The sequence below is a fragment of the Lepidothrix coronata genome, unplaced genomic scaffold, assembly GCF_001604755.1.
Source record: "Lepidothrix coronata isolate B3197 unplaced genomic scaffold, Lepidothrix_coronata-1.0 Scaffold57, whole genome shotgun sequence".
NCBI classification, from domain to species: Eukaryota; Metazoa; Chordata; class Aves; order Passeriformes; family Pipridae; genus Lepidothrix; species Lepidothrix coronata.
Genome location: NW_016690237.1, coordinates 698,546 through 718,412, shown reverse-complemented (window position 1 = coordinate 718,412; position 19,867 = coordinate 698,546). Strand labels below are relative to the sequence as shown.

Here is a 19,867-nt window from a genome sequence, read left to right as displayed (position 1 = left end):
GTAAGGTTAGAGAGTCATAGAGAGTGGAAACAGTGCTGAATGAGGATGATAACTGAGTGTTGTACTGCAGGGTACCACACTGCTAAGACTTCAGTTTGAGCACGTTTCAGAGAGAACAAGAACAAAAGCATACAGTGATTTATGCAGTTGCTACAGTTACTACATAAGTACTCACTCATTCAAATAACGAAGAAAAAACCCAAATTGGTGTTATACTGGAATAAAAGATGAGTAAACACTTGTTGCAGAAAGGATGCCTGACTAAGAAGTCCAAGCATGAGCCATATGCATACCCTCTGCAAGAGACCTCGGAATACTGATTAAAGGTATAGTATTTTAAAGTATTGATCAAAACATTTAACATTTAATATTAGGTCAAAGAATGTTGCTTGAACACTCTGTTCACTACTTATTTTTCAGGGATCCCGAAGCAGGAAATAGTTTGAAGAACTTCAGAAGTTTGGACCTCCTAACAGGTTACAGGTAATACAAACTATGTGGCACAAACTATGTGGTATCCCAGTAGTATATTGTTCTGTGTAATCTTCATCTGCTTTCTAATAACCTACCAAATTGCATTTTCTCTTTCAGGATATTTTATTGTATTTGCGCTTTTCAAGGAAGATTTGGAGCATGTAGTTGGCAGCTGCTGGACTCTGTTCCAAGTTCTGCAATAAAATAGTGGAGCCCAGTGAGATCTTTAACTGACTGCTTTGTCTTTAGATGCCCACTTTATGGTTACTTTAATACTTTCAGAACATAATTAATTAGATTAATTGACCAAGCATTCAGTGAAGTTGTCCACATAGGGACATACAATACTGTATGAGATGCCAGAGGATGTCAAAGACATCCTCTTGAAAATAGGATTTGTAGGACTATTGTACCTTGTACCCTGATGGAGCAGCAGCTGGAAGCAAGGCAAGATACTCCCAAGGCATGGCAGGTGGTGCTGGACACCTCTGTACAACCAATTTAATTGAGTCCTACATCTCTGTTGGTTATGAGGGAAGCCTGGACACACGGATCACATGGAGGCACTGAGACTGAGTACATAAGTGTATGTCTGCAATGAGAACGCAAATCCTACTGCAGACTTTTAAATTGGCAACCATTCTGAAAACTTCATGGCACTTGCCTTCTTTTTCAGAAGTCCCAAAGATCTAGGTGTCTAAGCAACTGAAAAATATCCAGATTTTGAGTCAGAAGTATAAGAAAGTATAACAAAGTATCTGGAAATACAAGGAAGATTAAGGCAATCATTCCCATGAAGTGGAGAATGCTCAGAGAGAGACTGTCAAAAGGAGCCATGGCCTTTTCAGGACAGCATCTTTTTCTCTGGAAATACAAAAAAATTTCTTTGCAATTACTTGATAAAAATTTCTGATCTCTCTGCTATACAACTGGCATTTCATTATTTCTCTGTTCACTTCAGTAGGAGCTGCAGGGCTTCCAGAGGTATTGAAAATAAGGCAATGGATGTAAATTCTAAATATGGATTTAGTAATCTAATTTACAGATCATAAACAATACTAAGTCTTTCTACAGGTGTTAGTTACTCTTTATGCATGCCCATTCTGCCATAGTATGCCCATAGAATATGGGCTAAGTCTATTGTATTATACAATTAATAATAAAATAAGCCATCTTGTTCATTAGTCAGGTAAAGAATTTATTGTTTGAGCATTTAAAATCTCTTTTATTGTGAACACTAAGAGTTTATGTAACTTGATATTCAAGTAATTGTGTACAAGAATATGGAAAGTTTATGTGCAAGTCACTTTTTGATGTCAAGAAAATAATTTCTAGCTGTTAAAAGCAAAGCACAATAATTAATATTTACAGGGGAAAAAAAAAGATAAGTTAATCTCTTTGTCACAGCGAGAACCCTCTATACAGAACTTTTCATTGTCTCCCCTAGGAAAAACTGAACTGTCATTTTAATGGATTTAGATATAATCCATTTTTAGGAAATAATTTTTTGCTTTTTTCTTTTTTTAGTCAAAAATTGCACAGGTATTCAGACATCTCTGTTGTTTTCTGACAGTGTTATATGGTATCATCCTCCACAATATAATGCTTAAAATCCATTGGCATTAAAATGTTCATGATTTGCCTAAGATGAGCTGTGTTTTATAAGACATGTAGTAATTTTCTTAAATGTCATGATGCTTCAGTTCAGTGTAGTATAACCTAATGCTTTTTATAACAAGTGTAGCACAATGTATTTTTTTCTAGCATGGTAATCTGACTGGCAGTGATGACACTGATAAGCATTCTAAGCTTCTTGTTTTTGTTCCAGATCTCACTTTGGATTCATACTTCTATCATTTATGTGTTTATATCCAAAAGAAGGAGAAAAAAACACAGAAGGGTGAAAAACAAAGTCACAGTGGGGAAAGAACATGCCATGTACACCTTTTGCATTCAAGCATGCTCATTCCAGCATTTATCTAAGCCCTACAGCAGACTGGCAAATTGAGTGGTTACTCAAATGGTGTATAATTTTTTTAATCTTTTTTTTTTTAAAAAAGGAGATTCTATTCAATAAAAAGTATGCAATATTACCAGTTGGGTCTTGTGTTTCTCTGGATGGTTGCATAACGCAAAATGAGCAGTAAGGATTGCACAGTATAAACTTAAAATTGAAGCATTCCCGGAATGTTAAAATATGTTTCCAGTGTTGAAATTCCATCTCTCAGGCATCAGAATATTTGTGTGAGCTATTTCAGTGGAAACATCTCTTTTTCTTAAGCAAATCAATTCCATTGTAGCCATCAAGATAAAGATATGCATGCTCTGTTTAGCTGTAGCACACTTACTAGCCAACAAATACTAATCTCTGCCAAAATGTGTAAAATGTAAAATGTGTTTGCCAAAACAAAATGAACTGTGAGCAAACAAGTGAGAAAACCCACACAGCAAAATGCTGCAAGTTGAATGCATTCACAGAGAGCAGACATTTCATTTGCAGGATATCAGCAACGTGCAGCTTTTCATTTCATACCATATATGGTTCCAGTTATTTAGAACACTCAAAGTTATGCTGTAAGTCTTAAATGTGTACATACAGCCCTGAAAGGGACTAAAATTGCTGTTGTACTTGTCCTATTCCCTTCTTTATTGCTGAGAAGCTGGTTTTACTGAGGATTAGTGCATTGCTTCAGCCCTTTCACACTTTGTGAACTCTTGAGGGACCATGAATTCTACAGCAAACTGGATAAAAAAGTTGTAGATGGCCCTTGCTAAGGCATGAAGGACGTTCATTGGATGACTGGTTGTCTTGCAGAGCGAGGACCATTGCTTTGGACATGTTTTCATGGAAAGTACATTGCTCTTTTATTATTTTTGTCTGTTATTATTGAAGAACTTGGTTCCCACAAAGCAAAGCTGACTTTTCTGAATATGCTACCTCTGAAATTATAATTTATACTGAAAACTCTCTGTCATCATATTTATATTTCTTTGTAGGGCCTGCACTAGACAACGCATGCTGAGTGGATCATTTGAGGGGCAGCCAGCAAAGGAAAGGTCAATACTTAGTGTCCAGCATCATATACGACAAGAACGCAGGTAAACATGGACAAAAGAGATGGTTTTAAAACTATTCTTAAAATAAAGGTGACAAAAAGAATTAAATTTGAGCAATACTTAAGACGTGATAACCCAAAATTATCTACTTGTACAAAGAAGTGAATTCTACATTCTTCATTGTAACCGTAATGAAATTCATTGTACTGTATAAATGGAAAAAATGCCTTTTTATTTCAAATGTCATTCCCTTTGCCAACTACAAAGCTATCAGTTTAAAGATCAGAAGGAAAGAAATTGGCTTATGTTAGACCAGATTGAAAACAATTGAAGAACATATAAGCTTCTGATGTTAGCGAGAGAAAAATGATAAAAATTTGAGATATTGGGTGTCTGGAGAGCAGTGCTTTATAATGGCCATCTTATAAAGGTCAAAATTTCATCTTGAGATGTATTGTTAAATTGATTATTATTGTTTCAGGTCACTGAGACATGGTTCCAACAGCCAGAGAATCAGCAGAGGAAAATCTCTTGAAACGTTGACTCAAGATGTAAGTCCTCATAGAAATGATGGTTTTGATTTTTGGGAATGTAAAAAGTAAGACTACATACTATCAAATAAATGCTTGTGTAAGACTAATTTCTATTTATGAAGTAGCTTACAATTTATCTTTTGAAATCTTGAAAGGAAGTCATATAACAAATACTGTAGCTGCATTAGAATTATCCTGGTTATTAGAATTGCCATGGTTATTTCACTGATAGACTTACTGGTTTTGGAACACTTGCTGAGATAGATTCACTGAAGCTGTAGATACTACATTAGGAACACAACAATTGCTACCCAGGACACCTTAAAAAGGCTTACTCTGGAATTACACAGATCACTCCGGCTGGCAATACAGCACTTCAGAATTTCTGGTGGAAGTTTAGCGATATTTTTCAAGCAATAGAACTGTCAGATGAAAGGACAAAGACTAAAAGGGAAAACAGTAATCATGAATTTCACTGTGGTGTAGTTTCATACAGTTAAGTGTGTTTTCATTTCTGCAAATTCATACCATATTTTGTGGAACTCTGTGACGATGGAAATTCAAGGGGCAATATTAGTCCTGTCATTCAAACTATCAAAGTCTTCAAAGAAGCAGAATCACAGAATCACAGAATCAATTGGGTTGGAAAAGACCTCTGAGATCATCGAGTCCAGCCTATGGCCTAATGCCACCTTGTCAACTAGACCATGTCATTAAGTGCCACATCTAGTCTTTTCTTAAATATCTCCAGGTATGGTGAATCCACCACCTTCCTGGGTAGCCCATTCCAATGCCCAGTCACTTTTTCTGTGAAGAACTTCTTCCTAATGTCCAACCTAAATCTCCTCTGGCACAGCTTAAGACTGTCCTCTTGTCCTGTTACGAGTTGTTTGGGAGACTGACCTCCACCTGACTACAACCTCCTTTCAGGTAGTTGTAAACAGCCATAAGTTCTCCCCTGAGCCTCTTGTTCTCCCAGCTCTCCCCAGCTCCCTCAGCCACTCCTCATTGGTCTTGTACTCAGACCCTTACAAGCCTCATTGCCTTTTTCTGGACATGCTTCAGCACCTCAATTTCCTTCCTAAATTGAGGGGCCCAGAACTGGACACAGTACTTGAGGTGCAACCTCACCAGCACTGCATACAGGGGAAGAATCACTTCCCTAGTCCTGCTGGCCACACTATTCCTGATACAGGCCAGGATGCCTTTGGCCACCTTGGCCACCTGGGCACACTGCTGGCTCATGTTCAGCCTGCTGTCAATCAGTACCTTTCTGCCTGGCTGCTCTCCAGCCATTCTGTCCCCAGCCTCTAATGCTCCATGGGGTTGTCGTGGCCAAAGTGCATGACCCAGCACTTGGTCTTGTTGAACTTAAACTGTAGGTAACTAAAGCAGATGTGACTTTGTTAGTGTCCAGTAGTAAGGATAACACCCAGCATTACCCCACCATGAGTGCTCCAAAGACTCACATAACTCAGAATAGTAATACTGATTGTACCCTTCACTGGATGAGCTCAGACGACATCCTCCCTCACTCTCCCTGTCCCTGCACTCAGCATTCACTGCCTGTATGTTCTGCATGCCCCGCAGTGTGGCAGCCATGCAGCAGGCTTGAGAAGCTCAAGGGGTGTCTAAAGCCTTTTCTTTCCCAGTCTTTGCTTTTAGTAACTTTGATGGTATTCATTCCAGTTCAGAGAGACTGGCTGAGCTTACAGGACCTCTGTTTTTAAAGTTAAAAGTTAGATTGGATGGAACCTCGAGCATGAAATTAGAACTGAAATTAACCTTGATGAAAATAAGGAGCCTTATGTTGTAGATGGAAAATACTGTGCAATATGCTTGACTGAGTTGATGTGCAGTACAATTGGAAATAAAGACCTTTCATTTTAATATTTCTATGTAAAATACCATATCTTGCTTTCATCTGAAACATTAAAAAAACAACAACCCTCAGACCTTATTTAAAAGGAATCATTTTGCTTCTAGCACTCTAACACAGTGAGATACAGAAATGCACAGAGAGAAGACAGTGAGATAAAGATGATCCAAGAAAAAAAGGAACAAGCTGAAATGAAAAGGTATTTAACAGTCAAAGTCTGAGTGCACATTTTCTGCGTTAACTATTCTCTGTATGAAGTAAAATGTATTGAGAGTCAACATGAAAAAAAAAGAACAAAGTGTAAGAGATATTTTTGCCTGTTATAATGAGTAACACTTAATAATTTACGTTTTTTTCAAAAGGAAAGTCCAGGAGGAGGAGCTGCGAGAGAATCATCCATATTTTGATAAACCCCTTTTCATAGTTGGTCGTGAGCACAGATTCAGGAATTTCTGCCGAGTGGTGGTACGAGCTCGCTTTAATGCGTAAGTTCATTTCATATCAACATTGGTTCCAAAACGTTTACCTTCATATCCTCCAAAATCAAGTTCTAACTTTTCTTTTACAAGGAAAACTGCATATAATGTGGTCACCAGACAAGCTGGCGGTCAGTTTTCTATGGTGTAGTCTTGCTGTTGAAAGAAAGGAAGCAATAAAATGCTGTGTAGGGGCAGATGTGTTAGAGCAGTCTGTGGTGCTGAGATGGGACAAGACTGTGGAGAAACCACAGACATGAACTGAGAGGAAAGGCTAATGTTTCCCAGTTTTAGACCTTGGGGAATCAGCTTGCTATTTCCTTCCTATTCCTCATCATAAAGCGAAAAGTTTTTATACACCAGCAGTTAGTTACTCATAGAACAGAAAAAGGTAAAGAGAAATGAATCACACCTATGCTCACCCGAAGACTCTGTAGCCCATAATTAGGGACCCAGAATGGGATGGGGAGGTGTTCGGCTCTGGGAGATAAAAGAAGAAAAGCTGAAACCAGATGAAAATCAGGAAGACTCAGCAACTAAACTGTGTGTGTGAGCATGGCAGATAGAGATCTATGTACAAGCAGCTTGATATAAAATAATCTTACAGCTCTTCTTTTAAACCTCTATCTGTGACTGGTATCCTAATTTTTGAGGGTTAATGCATGTCACCTTGCAAACAGACAGTGTAAGACACAAGATAGCTCAAGACTATGAGCTTGGCCCTTGTAAGGACTGGTTTCAGTACCTGCTTTATCATTGATTTTCTCTGTGCCCTTCAACAAATTGGTTAGCATGGCAGGAAGGTTTGATATTCAGTTTTAACAATACCTATATTTAAGTGTTCTGCCATGTATGTAGAGGCACATCCACTTTTTTATACAACTGCTAACTTGATTGTGGTGCACTGGTCTATGAAGCACTGCAAATTAACACAGAAAAAAACCCCCACACAGTCATTCCAATCCACTTGTCAAAAACTTGTCAGTGCCTCTTACCATTGTGGAGTGCCTGATGGTAGTAGGATATTTACATTAAAACAGTTTAAAGAAAATATTTGCAATTATAAGAATAAACTGGTTTTCTTAAACAGTACTTTTTTTCATTTCTTTAAATCCTACCTGCTTTATTCATTGACCTACCTAACTTGCCAAGTAAGGCATTTTAGATATGTTTTTCAAACTGGTAGGATACATATTTTCTTCTAGTAAAAAAGGCTGAGGAATGCTACTATGTAAAATAGGGGGAAAAGGCTTGACTTTAAGAATCAATAAATAATTGCTGCAGCCAGAACTTAACTCATGTCTCCTAGATATGTGTATATTACTTATAAAGTGGTTCTCACTCTTTCTGACTGCCTAATGGGTGCTCGGACATGGTAGGTGGAGCACAGCAATTACATAGGAAAATTCAGATATGGAGAATCTAAAAATATTAATCAGAAAAAGAAATTGTAAAAGGAATAGGTCATGTGGAAGGATTTGTGTGTGTGTATGTTAACTGAGGATATCATAGAATCACAGAATCATAAGGAGTGGTTTAAGTTGGAAGGGGCCTTAAAGATCACCTAGTTCAACCCCCTCTGCCATGGACAGGGACAGCTTTAGCTAGGACAGGTTGCTCAGAGCCCCATCCAGCCATGGTCCAAGAAGTTTTGAAATTAAAGAACTCCTGAGGAAATACCTTGGTACATAAAATTCAGTAGCAGCTTAGCGCCCTCATTTCCAAGCAAAATACAAAATTAAATCCTTGTTTGCAAAAGCAAAACCCAAAAAACTCACAGTTCCAGGAATCATTAGAGGAATTACAGGTAAGCAATGAGTTAAAGTGATACCAGCTGTGTTGGTAATATGACTGAAATTGCATAGAATTAAATGAAACTTATTCAGACATTTAAAATTAAGATGAGATAAAATGGAGCCTTGATTTTGGACAGAAATTACTTTGAGGTGACAGATGCATGGTATAATTATAATGTTAACTAAAATAAAATGTAAATTACTGTATCTTTTCTTCTTTTTATAGTTCTAAAACAGATCCTGTTACTGGAGCTGTGAAAAATACCAAATACCATCAGCTTTAGTAAGCACTGCAAAAGTAACTTTGCTTGGTCACATAAGCCTGCAGCATAAGTGTGTGAGCACACACCTGCATGTATGTGTGTATATGTGCATGCACATGTATATTTTTTTTTTCCCAAAAAGGTTTTTCTTTCCATGGAGTTAATTGGGGAGGAGGATGAATAGGAAGCAGATTTTTTAATCAGACTTTTCTTCTTCACTTGCATGTAACTTCTCTGGTTTTAGAACACATTTCTGAAATACTGAAATCTTTGATACTCCTCGGCTTAATTTATTTTTCATAGGAAAGCAATTAACTGTGCTGTAGGCGTGGCACAAGTACACAGCACTCTAGGCATTTCTGTAATGGAATTTCCTTATGTATTGTTCACAGTGACTTGCTGGGTTTGGTTACTTACCTGGACTGGGTCATGATCATTGTTACTATATGCTCCTGCATTTCCATGATGTTCGAATCCCCTTTTAGAAGAGTTATGCATGCTCCAACACTCCAGGTACTGCCACCAAATCATTTTACAATTAACGAAGCACAATCACCTTGGTTTTCTCCATTGCCTGTTCTTAAATTATGACTGTTTTCTGCTTTGCTTTTCAGATTGCTGAATATGTTTTTGTAATATTCATGAGCATTGAGCTTAATCTGAAGATTATGGCAGATGGCTTGTTTTTTACACCAACAGCTGTCATTAGGGACTTTGGAGGCGTTATGGACATATTTATATATCTTGTAAGTTTTTATATTTATGGGAGGTTTTTGTAGCATTCATAATTTTGATATCTTCGGTTATATAAATGTTTAGTAGTATGAAAAAGTTTGGCTCTGCACCCTGATGCAAATATAGTAGTATAATTTGTGTTCAGACACTGCTGTTTTCATGTGCATTCCTGTCAGTTATGTGTACAAATACTTGTTTAGACATCTAAAAATACACCAATGTGATAAGCACCTGGCAATTTAGTGTAGGGTCATTGTATGGTCCCTTTTAATTGTTTATTTGTTGATATGCTTTAAGTGTCAGATCTGATTTAATTCCAAAGTAAACTCAAGATCTCTGACCTCGCTTCAGCATTCTTATGCAGGAGAATCTTTATTTTACCTGTTTCATAGATACTCGTTTCTTCTACCCCTCTCCACAGTATTCCTGCCTTATAGAAGGTGTTTCAAAAGCCTTTAATATTTGATGAAGGGCACATCCTTGTTGCTGGTGTCGCTGTAGCAGAAAGCAAAACAATATCTTTCTATACCCTATACCTATCAGTAGTGGTTCTCAGGAAAAAAAAATTGCTCTGCTGTTTCCTTTGTACCTGAGAAATTTTGTGCATTCAAATACAGGAGAAGGGTGTCCATTTCCTCTTCACGTATGACAGTAAACACCACAGAATGTCAAAAGCAGTGCCCAGTATAATGCAGTATGAAATATTTTTATTTGTGGTTGGGCACTAAAACAGGCTCCTCAGGTAAGTGGTCAAAGCACAAAGCCTGAAGGAGTTCAAAAAGCAGTTGGACAATACTCTTGGGCACATGGTGTGACTCTCGGGGATGGTCCTGTGCAGGGCTAAGGGCTGGACTTGATGATCCTTGTGGGTCCCTTCCAACTCAGCATATTCTGTTATTCTGTTATTTAGTACTGAAGAAATTACTGAGAAAAATGGCTTTGATGGATTTAGATTAAATCTTTCAGAGATAAATTCACCAGGCAGATGTGCTGCATAAAATTTGTCATGATCAATTTGTATCTAAGATTCCATTGTTAGCAAATAAAAATATGCATACTTGTACAAAACACCTACTGTAGTATGCATAATTCTTCAAATCTCTCTGAATCCCTTTGCTTGTCTGAAGGAAAATTTAGGTGGTGTAGCTTGGATATTCCAAATGTGCTTGTGGTGGTCTTAAAAGAATATGAAATAAAGTTAGAAGCACTGGCAAATCATTTTGTTTTGATGGAGCAGCTGTCTTTTGTCACTGTTGTTTCAACAATTCATTTTATGTTTTAAATCATATTGGTGATATCAGCTTGATCCTCCATTTTTTGTGCACTTATTTCATTGTAACACTCTCGCCTCTGTCTCCCTATAATAACATTGGTTTTTGAAAAATAAGAAGTAATTAACAGACTTTAAATCAATAACCGTTTGTCAGAGATTGCTGAGGCTACAAGACACGACTATGCTGTTTAAAAATGTTTTCCAATACATAACATTTATGTGATGAGACCACGTGGTGACAAAACTATTTATGCCTGTAACAAAGTGGTAGGAAAAACTGTCGAGAAAACTGTTAACAGATTTTCCAGGTGAGGATTTCTTAGATTCAGGATAGAATCTCTGAAATGAGAAGGGGGGGGAGAGCAATAATGCTGCCTGCTCCAAGAATATAGTTTCTGACCCTATTCTGAATCAGCCAAATTGGTTTCCTCTTTTGGAACAGTTCCATCTGCTGAAAAGTATCAAGTAGATTCTGAGTCAAAGGGGAAGGCAGAGACTGAAGCTGATGCCTGTTAGTTAAGACAATAAGCCAGGACACAAGAGGTCCAAGTCCATTTTCTAAATTAGGTGCTTTTCTGTCTTATTCTTTCCTTTAATTTTAAGGAAGAGAAGCAGTCATTGATCTTCTGTGCTGTGTCTATGTCAAGTAAGGCATTGTAAGCCTAATCCTTCTTTGCCCTTTCCTGCCCTGTCATCTCCAGGTGAGTTTGATATTCCTGTGCTGGATGCCTCAGAATGTCCCTGCCAAATCTGGAGCTCAGCTCTTAATGGTACTCCGCTGCCTCCGACCTCTTCGAATTTTCAAACTAGTCCCTCAGATGAGAAAAGTGGTGCGAGAGCTGTTTAGTGGGTTTAAGGAAATTTTTTTGGTATGTGCCAATTATTTTTTTCTTGTTAAAATATATGAAGGAGTAATAAGATAACATTTTGCTATAACATGTATGTTTTCTGTTCTTTTCACCATTGTTGTCTGTTTACTTTTCATTGTGGCTATCACTGGAGATGACCACAGAACAGGTTAAAAATGAGGAATATAAGTAACTCATATTTATACTGAATAAAGCTGCTTTAATAATTCTTTTATAAATTATATTAATTCAGCATACATTTCACCACAGTTACATAGGAGGACTACTGAAAAAAAAAACTACTCCTTATTCACACTTCTAGTTGGGCAAGGAAGATAAGAAGTAGCATATGGCAGCTCTGCAAGAACAAAAGTAAACCTGGTTTCTGAGCTGAAGGTCTCTACCTCCAAGTTTTTTGAGAGGCAACCAGAGACAATACAACTGCTTATCACAGATCTGGATCTCATTGTTACGTTATTGTTATTACTATGATCATAATTATGCACTTATAGTAAAAATAACAGTAATGGAGTCTGTGATTGCTTGATCAGAACCTAATCTATTGCCTTGAGACCCTATGTGATATTTGTCAGCCTAAATAACAGATATTTTATTCCTTAGCAGGATGCTGTATTAGGTCACATTGATATAAAAGGCAAAGCTACAAAATATTTGCAGGCAGTAATAGAACAAGGACAAAAAGTATAATGCTAGTTAGTATTTCATAGATACAGTATTCTGTTAAAGATATTTACATCATAATTTACTCATGCATATCTTTATTGTAACTATCCTGGATAAATATCTAACAATATCTTACTTGGATTAGTTAGTAAAGCCTGATTCAGAAAAACAGAAGGAGCACATATTTAAGTACTTGAAAAGTTCTCTTTAAAGTGAATGGTAATTCTTATGCATACAGAATTTAGCAAGGTGGTACACTGAATGCAAGAAAGCTTTGATCCTTATCTGCTATTTTTAGATCCTATGTTAATGATAAGACTGATACTAAGGCAGCACCTGGTTACTGCATCAGAACCTAAAGTAACGTATCTGTCATGAAAGCCGTATCTCCAGGTTTATGCCACAAAACTATCCTACCTGCAGTTCCCCAAAGGAGCTGACCCCCTTTTTCAAGTCTGTAGGAGTAGAGCTTAACAGATCTAACTTCATCTTTACAGGTTTCTATACTTTTGCTGACTTTAATGCTTGTTTTTGCAAGCTTTGGAGTGCAGCTATTTGCTGGAAAACTGGCCAAATGCAATGATCCTCACATCATCTCTAGGGTAAGAACTGCTTTTCTGCTTCAAAATATTGGTATGTTGTGCAATTTCTACCTGCTAGGGAAAGCAAGTGAGGAAATCGGAGCTATCATATGAGAAATGGAGATCTTGGGCACTTTCTTGTTCATAAGCAGAATGATGGAGGAAGAGGTAAAAAAGGATTCAGTGAATGAGGATAAGGATGTGTTTTGATTAAAAAAGTAAAGCAAGTCCAAATATTGAGGACTGTCTTTAAGAAAATTGTCAAATTAATGCCATTATTATCTGCAAAGGACTGGATGGCACATGGAATTAACCATGGAAAATTGCACCTCTGCATTCCTAGGTCCACAACTGAAAAACAGGTTAGACTGCTAGAGGTTCAAAGCACTGGGAATGCTATGTGGATTACATGGAGAAAGTTATCCTTGTTTCTTACTCCATTTGGAGAAATATCGTCATCACCTGAAGAGACCAATGGTCTTTAGGAAAGAGATGAAAGGCTACATAATCTTGCAAATTGAAAAGCACTGTCAGTCCTGGGAGAAAAAGAGCATTTTGAATCCTTGCTAAGATGCGTTTTTCATTTGGATAAAGGTCCATGACTATTAATCACAGACCTGTAAATAACCTTTCATTTCTCTTTACATTGCTGTCCCATTGTGGCAAATGTCCTGTTTATGATGGCATGTTGGCATCTCTCAGGGCGTTTGTTTAATCTCAGGCTGTGGTTTATTTCACTACAGGAAGACTGTCATGGCATCTTCAGAATAAATGTAAGTGTTTCAAAAAACCTCAATTTAAAGTTAAGACCCGGAGAGAAAAAGCCTGGATTTTGGGTGCCACGAGTCTGGTGAGTTGCTACATATTTGCCTATTTTTCTTCCAAAAATGCAGCTGTTGGTGTAGAAAAATGGCTCAAATCTCATGGCATTAAACTACTGATTGAGGGGTTTTATTGTAATTTAAATGATATTAAGGGTAAAAATTCTGGCATATTTAGTAAAAAGCCATATATATGAAACTTTTCTGGACTTAACCTTAACTTCATAAACCAGAAAGGTATAAATCCCTTATAGATTTATAGATACTATAAGGGATAGATATCCCTTATAGATACTAAACCTGTATAGGAATTAGGTTTGATTTGGTTATTATTACAGTGGGAGTTATTTTCTCAAAGAAGAATTATCACTTAATTGTTCTTTAGTACTATTATAGAGACATCGTGAGAGCCATACAGCAACACAGAACCTAAGAATATATACAAAAAGATGGAAGAAAAAGAAATGTAAATCAACTTTCCAACAGCAACCCATAAAAACAAATGAGCAAGTCATGTCTAAAACCAGACTTTCTCTTCTATGGTCATCAACCATGCCAGCTAGAAGCTTCTTTCTTTTTCCAATGCAGGGAGTCCTTGTGGTCTATCTATTGCAGAAATGCAGTAAAAATTATTTAAAAGCTAACATATCTTTTTAATTAGTATTCTAATAAAGTCCATTTAATATTTCTCAACACCTGAACAGGCAAAACTCCCTCTTTTTAATTTTTTATATTTTTCACTTGGTTGGCATTTTGCAAAATCATCTTAACAGCCACAATTATTTTAATTGGCCATGTGTGTGGATAAAGAATGTACCAGCAGTGGTGGTTTCAGATCCATCCTATACTAATGAAATAATATGCTGTGATTTGAACAGTCAGTGAAATTCTGACATCTGCAGATGTCTTTGTTTCTGTATGCTTCAGACAAATTCTTCCTCAAGTAAGCAAATTCAATCCTGTTCAGCTTGATCCAGAAATAAGCAAAAGCTGCCTTAATCAGCATAACTGTAAACTTTGGGGAATATTGCAGAAAAATGTTTTACTGCAAGGACGTTTATATCACCTGTTGGCTGTGTCATGCCAGATTTTCAAGAGCCAGATGTCAGTATAAGGACTGCATTAAAATGAAATATCTGCATCTGAGAGCTCTATTTTCACCGACTGATTGGATTTAAGAAGCACCAAACACGTAATAACTCTTCTGGAACACAACTATTTAGCTTATAGACTGTTGAAAAGTCATTGTGCTCTTTGGATTGTCTGTTTTGGATTGTAGAGACAGAGCACCATGCTAAGCTAGCCCAAGGAGGGTACTTTTAACGTTCAATTGCAAACACTCTTTTGAATGTCAACTGAAAAAAAAGATCAGAGCATATGGTATAGGTAAGCCAAGAAGATATGATGTCATCTCAGTAAGTTTTGCTTTAGACTGACAGTTCCTGATGATAATGTAACAGGGAACTACGTTTTCTAAATAATCTTGCTGACTTTGGAGTCCAGATTTTCTATGTGTGTTAGAGAATGATCTCCTACAGGTAAATTTATTTTAGAATCTAGCCAATGCCATCAGATCTATTTTTTCATGAATGCTGTATTTTTCTAATTTCAATGGCAAAACCACTGAAATGCAGCAACATACTGTCATAGAATGGTTTGGGTTGGAAGGGACCTTAAAGATCCTCAAGTTCCAACCCCCTTGCCATGGACAGGAACACCTTTCACTACACCAGGTTGCTTAAAGCCCCATTCAACCTGAACCTTGAACATATTTTAAGCTTTATTACTGTGAATCAGATTCTGAGTAAGAAAATAAACCATACATAGGGATCTAAAATATTATGCTTTAAATATTTATTGCTGTTGCTACTGTTTTCTTATTCTTGATACAGAACTTTGATGTGTTCCAGAAGCTTTCACACCAGTTTTGCAGGGTATTTAAATGTTAGTCTATGAAGAATCAAGGTATCAAATAGAACAACTTTATTGCTGAAGTTACACCTATTTGTGTACTGCATTTCAGGGCAAATCCTCGGAATTTTAATTTTGACAATGTGGGCAATGCAATGCTGGCACTATTCGAAGTTCTTTCATTAAAAGGCTGGGTGGAAGTCAGAGATGTTATTATTCATCGAGTTGGGCCGGTAAGGAAACACATCAAAGCCTTTGAATTCTACAACACCTACCTTTGATTTGTCTTAACTATCAATCTTACTTTTGTCTATTCAGATCCATGGAATCTACATTCACGTTTTTGTATTTCTTGGCTGCATGATTGGACTGACCCTTTTTGTTGGAGTTGTCATCGCTAATTTTAATGAAAACAAGGTACTGAATGAGGTGGCTTATTCTGAGTGAGGCATTTTATTCAGTAGAACTGACTCTGTAAGAAACCTGAAACTGATACTACCCTGTCTGCATTACCTGGTAAGGCTACCTTGAAGACTGGCTTACTGATCTTGCATTCTGCAACACTGCAAGTCTTCAGATCCATCTGATCCATATTTGCTACAAAACTGAAACCTGTGATGATAGCAATCCATCACATACTCTGTCAAAGCCGTCTGAGTTTATTTATATTGCAGCCATGCTGCTAGATGGAGACTGAACCTAAAGCACAATGTATTTACAGATGCTGCTGGTTTAGTTTAATGTAGTCATACATGCCGTGGCAGATAAAAAGATGCGCTATACTTGTATGTGTTGCAGCTAAGAGGTCTCATTAGAGCCCTCCCATTGCAGTATTTCATATCCAGAGTAAAGCTGTGTGACTTTTTCCTGGCAAACAGCAGAGTACATTGTAAAAATAATTGTCCATCACTTAAACAAAAAGGTAGCTAGTTTTCTAGAGAAGTTCACATGGGCTTTTTGGATTACCCTGAGAAATAGAAAAACTTGTCCCTGGGGGAATTGTTGCAGAGCAGCTTATGTCTACACTTGTTAGAGATAGAATACTCTGGATAGATTTGCTGCATACAGACTGCCCAACGCTTAATCTGAAGGGATTTTCTGAGCCTCTTATGGTGCCCCTGAGGCATCGAGACATAATTATTAATTTTTTTCATCTTTTGGTTCAAAGTGACAAAAATAATGAGATATGATATTTTTATCACTCGTGCCACTGGAGAGAAAGGATTGTGGCAGACCCTGGGGTGTGGAGATGTGCAACAACCCAGTGTGCTAATGCTGGAGACTGGTTGCTGGCTATGGCCCTAATCCAAACTCTGTAGCAAACACAACTGTGGAGTTTGTCCTTCGGGAAGACCCTTTGACTCCTTCTAGAAGGGAGCTGAGCAGCACACTACTGTGCATGTAGCATGGGCAAGCAAGGCATCATGTAATTGAGTCAAACACTTTGTGAGCCAAATAAATGGCCTAAAACCTCTGCTATTCTGAAGGTATTTTTATATTTGCATAACTCCAGTGTAATTTTGGTGAGATAAAGTGTGGTCATTCCTGTTAAAATGTATCTGTTCTAGAGAACAAGGAGCAATGTGTTATTCATTTATTTTCTTATTCACTAAATTTTGACAGAGAATTCCATTGGATTTTTATAGATGCTTCTGCCTCTTCTTGTTCAGCTGTGCAGTATTACTTTTCCTTCAAATGTGTCAATACTCAAATATTAGCTGCCACTTTGTGATAAAGTCCAAATGCAAACACAGCTCCTCCAGCAGTAGTCCTACTCGCAGGGCTCTGCTCTGTGGTCCCCTTATAATGATCCCACTTGTGGAACTGCAGTCTCTGAGCAGCAAAGCGACGTGGCACCATTATTTCTAGATTTTACAGGAGTCCACTCTTTTTTACCACCTTTTATCTTTTTGGCAGTGAAGGATCTCCAAGAATATAAACCAGACATGCTCATTGGGGTTAATGAGTTCCTTTTAATTTAAGCATTTCTAAATGGTACAATTTGGCCCTGACACAAGTAGTCAGCATCCTTACATCTATCACTTTTTCTGGATTGTGTTGGAAGGCACCTCTTCCCAGGGTGCTGTCTGGGGACACAGTTCCATAAAGAGATTATGTCCACTAAGAGGGAGGAATCCTGACCTTATCAGTTGCACAGCCAGCCTCAGTTCAAGCATCTAAACAAGCCAATTCCCAGGTGAGCCCCAAAGATCACCCCAGCCCTCACCCAGCTCAGTGCAGCTTCTTTCTAACGGGGAGAGCAGCCTTTTGACACTTACCTTGAAAAGGTCTCCCTTGTTTTTGTAACTCTAGAATCCTTCCATGAGATTTTACAGTTCTCTGAAGTTACAAGGAACTCACTTTGCTTTGAAGGTCATTTTAGATAACATTGAATTCTGTTTGTAGTCTACTTGTTTCTTCCTGTGTTATGAGAACATTTACACACATACCAGCTACCACCACCCCACCCTAAGGGTGTGTCTCCACCTCTCTTTGTGCTTCCTCCATGGAGAGCTCTTGTAGATTCATAGCATACTATTATTTTATTTCAATTACACCCCAAGCAGAAGAGCTGTGCAGAGCAGCAGTGGTCTCCTGGAGGGCTTGTTCCCTGAGAAACTGTAGAGGCACTGACAAGCCACAGGATTTTCTGCTGCAAAGTCCAGACAAAATCGACCAGTCTTTAAAATAGTGCTTCCTGGCAAATGATGTTCAGTCAAACAGAAGACCTCCTGCAGTGTTTCATTGCCCACACTGGGCTGCTGCTACAAAGAACAACTGTGCCTGCTGAGTTGAGTTCCGGAAACACACAGCTAATGCATCCAGAAATCCTCTTGAGTAACAGCTGATACTTCAGACTCCTTTACCCAAACAGTGTGTTATTTAAGGAAAGTTGCATATGTAACTTTATTTCAGGCACCAAAGAGAATGTTGTTTTCATGTTACAGTGTTGAATGTTCTAGCTGTTAAATGACAAAAGCTTTATACGCTTCTCTTTGTTTATTAAGGGGACAGCTTTACTGACTGTAGATCAGAGACGATGGGAAGATCTGAAAAGCAGACTGAAGATAGCACAACCTCTTCATCTCCCACCTCGTCCGGGTATCAAAGATATTTTGATTTTATACATGTTAAGCCCTAGTGTTCGTAATTCCCCAGGAATCTGCAATTCAAATTAAAACTGTAATCGTGAGGCCACTAGGAGGTTGTGCATAAGTTAATGTTGAAACAGGCTCCAACTACAGATCTCTCCATAAGGCTATTAAAATCAACCCAAAAAAGGTTCTGCTTCGATGGCTTTAGGATAAGCCTTAATGATAAAATGAATTTCTAAATGAAAAATGTTTGCAGTTGGCTGTAGTGATATGAATGGAATGTATTAACCTGACAGCAGTTGAACGATGCACTTACACTAAAAGTACCAAAACCTTCATGCAACACTGGTGTTCAGTATTTGAAATTAGATGTTCAGAAGCCCTATTTGATATGGAAAATTGTAGCAGAAAATTAGAAATATATTTTGATGTTCAGAAGTAGGGGAAAAATGCCATTGTGTATTTTAACTCTCCTCCTCGAACTCTTTTTTTTTTTTTTCAGATAATGATGGCTTTAGAGCTAAGATGTATGACATAACTCAGCACCCATTCTTTAAGAGAACTATTGCTGTACTTGTTCTGGCGCAGTCTGTGTTGTTATCTGTTAAGGTAATTGTGATTTTTTTAAGTGTTTCTTTATAGTAGTACAGCATGTGTTGCACATTTCCTAACACCAGTTAAGCATCAACTGAGCCATTACTGTGATGAATGTAAGGAAATTTTATTTCTAGATACAACAATCTCAGTTGGGGCAGATCACTGTAGATTAATTGTAACTTTTAGAGCTGAGTCAATTTGTGCCTTTTTGTGGTCTGATCCACTATTTTTAATTTCTATAAATCTACAAGAGAAGAATATACCAAGATGCCATTCCTGTCTGAGCATATTTTAAAGTGAAATCTATTCAGTAACAAAACCTTCAAGAAAAGTTAAGGCAATGAAGAGGCATTTATTCTGTTTAACAACTACTCTTCTATGAATGGATTTTGTTTGCATTTCAGTGGGATGCTGCAGATCCAGTGACTGTACCTTTAGCAACAATGTCCGTTGTTTTCACCTTCATTTTTGTCCTCGAGGTAAAGTAATATATTTTGAGACTTCTTGAGATTAAGCCTCATAGGTACATATTTCATTTTGTCTTTAGGAAATCTGTCTCATTCTTCACTATGGTATTTACTTCTGAACTTGTACATTCGGAGTTCTCCATGTCACTTGTCTTTAAATATGTATTATAAGAAGAAACTTTTAATGTATCATAGTCATACTTTTCTACAGCCTTGAGCTTTGTGTCCTTTTATATATATTCAAGTCTGAGCCTTTAAAAGTGTGTTTTGGTGAACCCAGTGAACTCTTTTCTTGCAGAACATCTCAGATTAAATTCCCTCTGTATAACACAAGATCTGTGTTGTCTCATGGAAGTTTTGCTTGATCCGGTTCTATT

At 37.5% G+C, this 19,867-nt stretch overlaps 1 protein-coding gene across 8 annotated transcripts in view; it reads left to right on the top strand.

The window, feature by feature from the left end:
* NALCN (sodium leak channel, non-selective) overlaps window positions 1-19,867 on the top strand; it is a 223,564-nt gene that overhangs the window by 185,872 nt on the left and 17,825 nt on the right. For 7 of the 8 annotated variants that reach the window (XM_017816712.1, XM_017816710.1, XM_017816706.1 and 4 more), the window contains 15 exons: window positions 3,472-3,573; window positions 4,013-4,082; window positions 6,051-6,142; window positions 6,306-6,428; window positions 8,442-8,498; window positions 8,871-8,991; window positions 9,093-9,224; window positions 11,188-11,355; window positions 12,516-12,620; window positions 13,343-13,449; window positions 15,444-15,564; window positions 15,650-15,748; window positions 18,340-18,433; window positions 18,929-19,035; window positions 19,428-19,502. In XM_017816712.1, the coding sequence (XP_017672201.1) occupies window positions 3,472-3,573; window positions 4,013-4,082; window positions 6,051-6,142; window positions 6,306-6,428; window positions 8,442-8,498; window positions 8,871-8,991; window positions 9,093-9,224; window positions 11,188-11,355; window positions 12,516-12,620; window positions 13,343-13,449; window positions 15,444-15,564; window positions 15,650-15,748; window positions 18,340-18,433; window positions 18,929-19,035; window positions 19,428-19,502 (1,573 nt within the window). The remainder of the gene's footprint in view (window positions 1-3,471; window positions 3,574-4,012; window positions 4,083-6,050; window positions 6,143-6,305; window positions 6,429-8,441; window positions 8,499-8,870; window positions 8,992-9,092; window positions 9,225-11,187; window positions 11,356-12,515; window positions 12,621-13,342; window positions 13,450-15,443; window positions 15,565-15,649; window positions 15,749-18,339; window positions 18,434-18,928; window positions 19,036-19,427; window positions 19,503-19,867) is intronic. The other variant, XM_017816709.1, reaches the window with a different exon arrangement.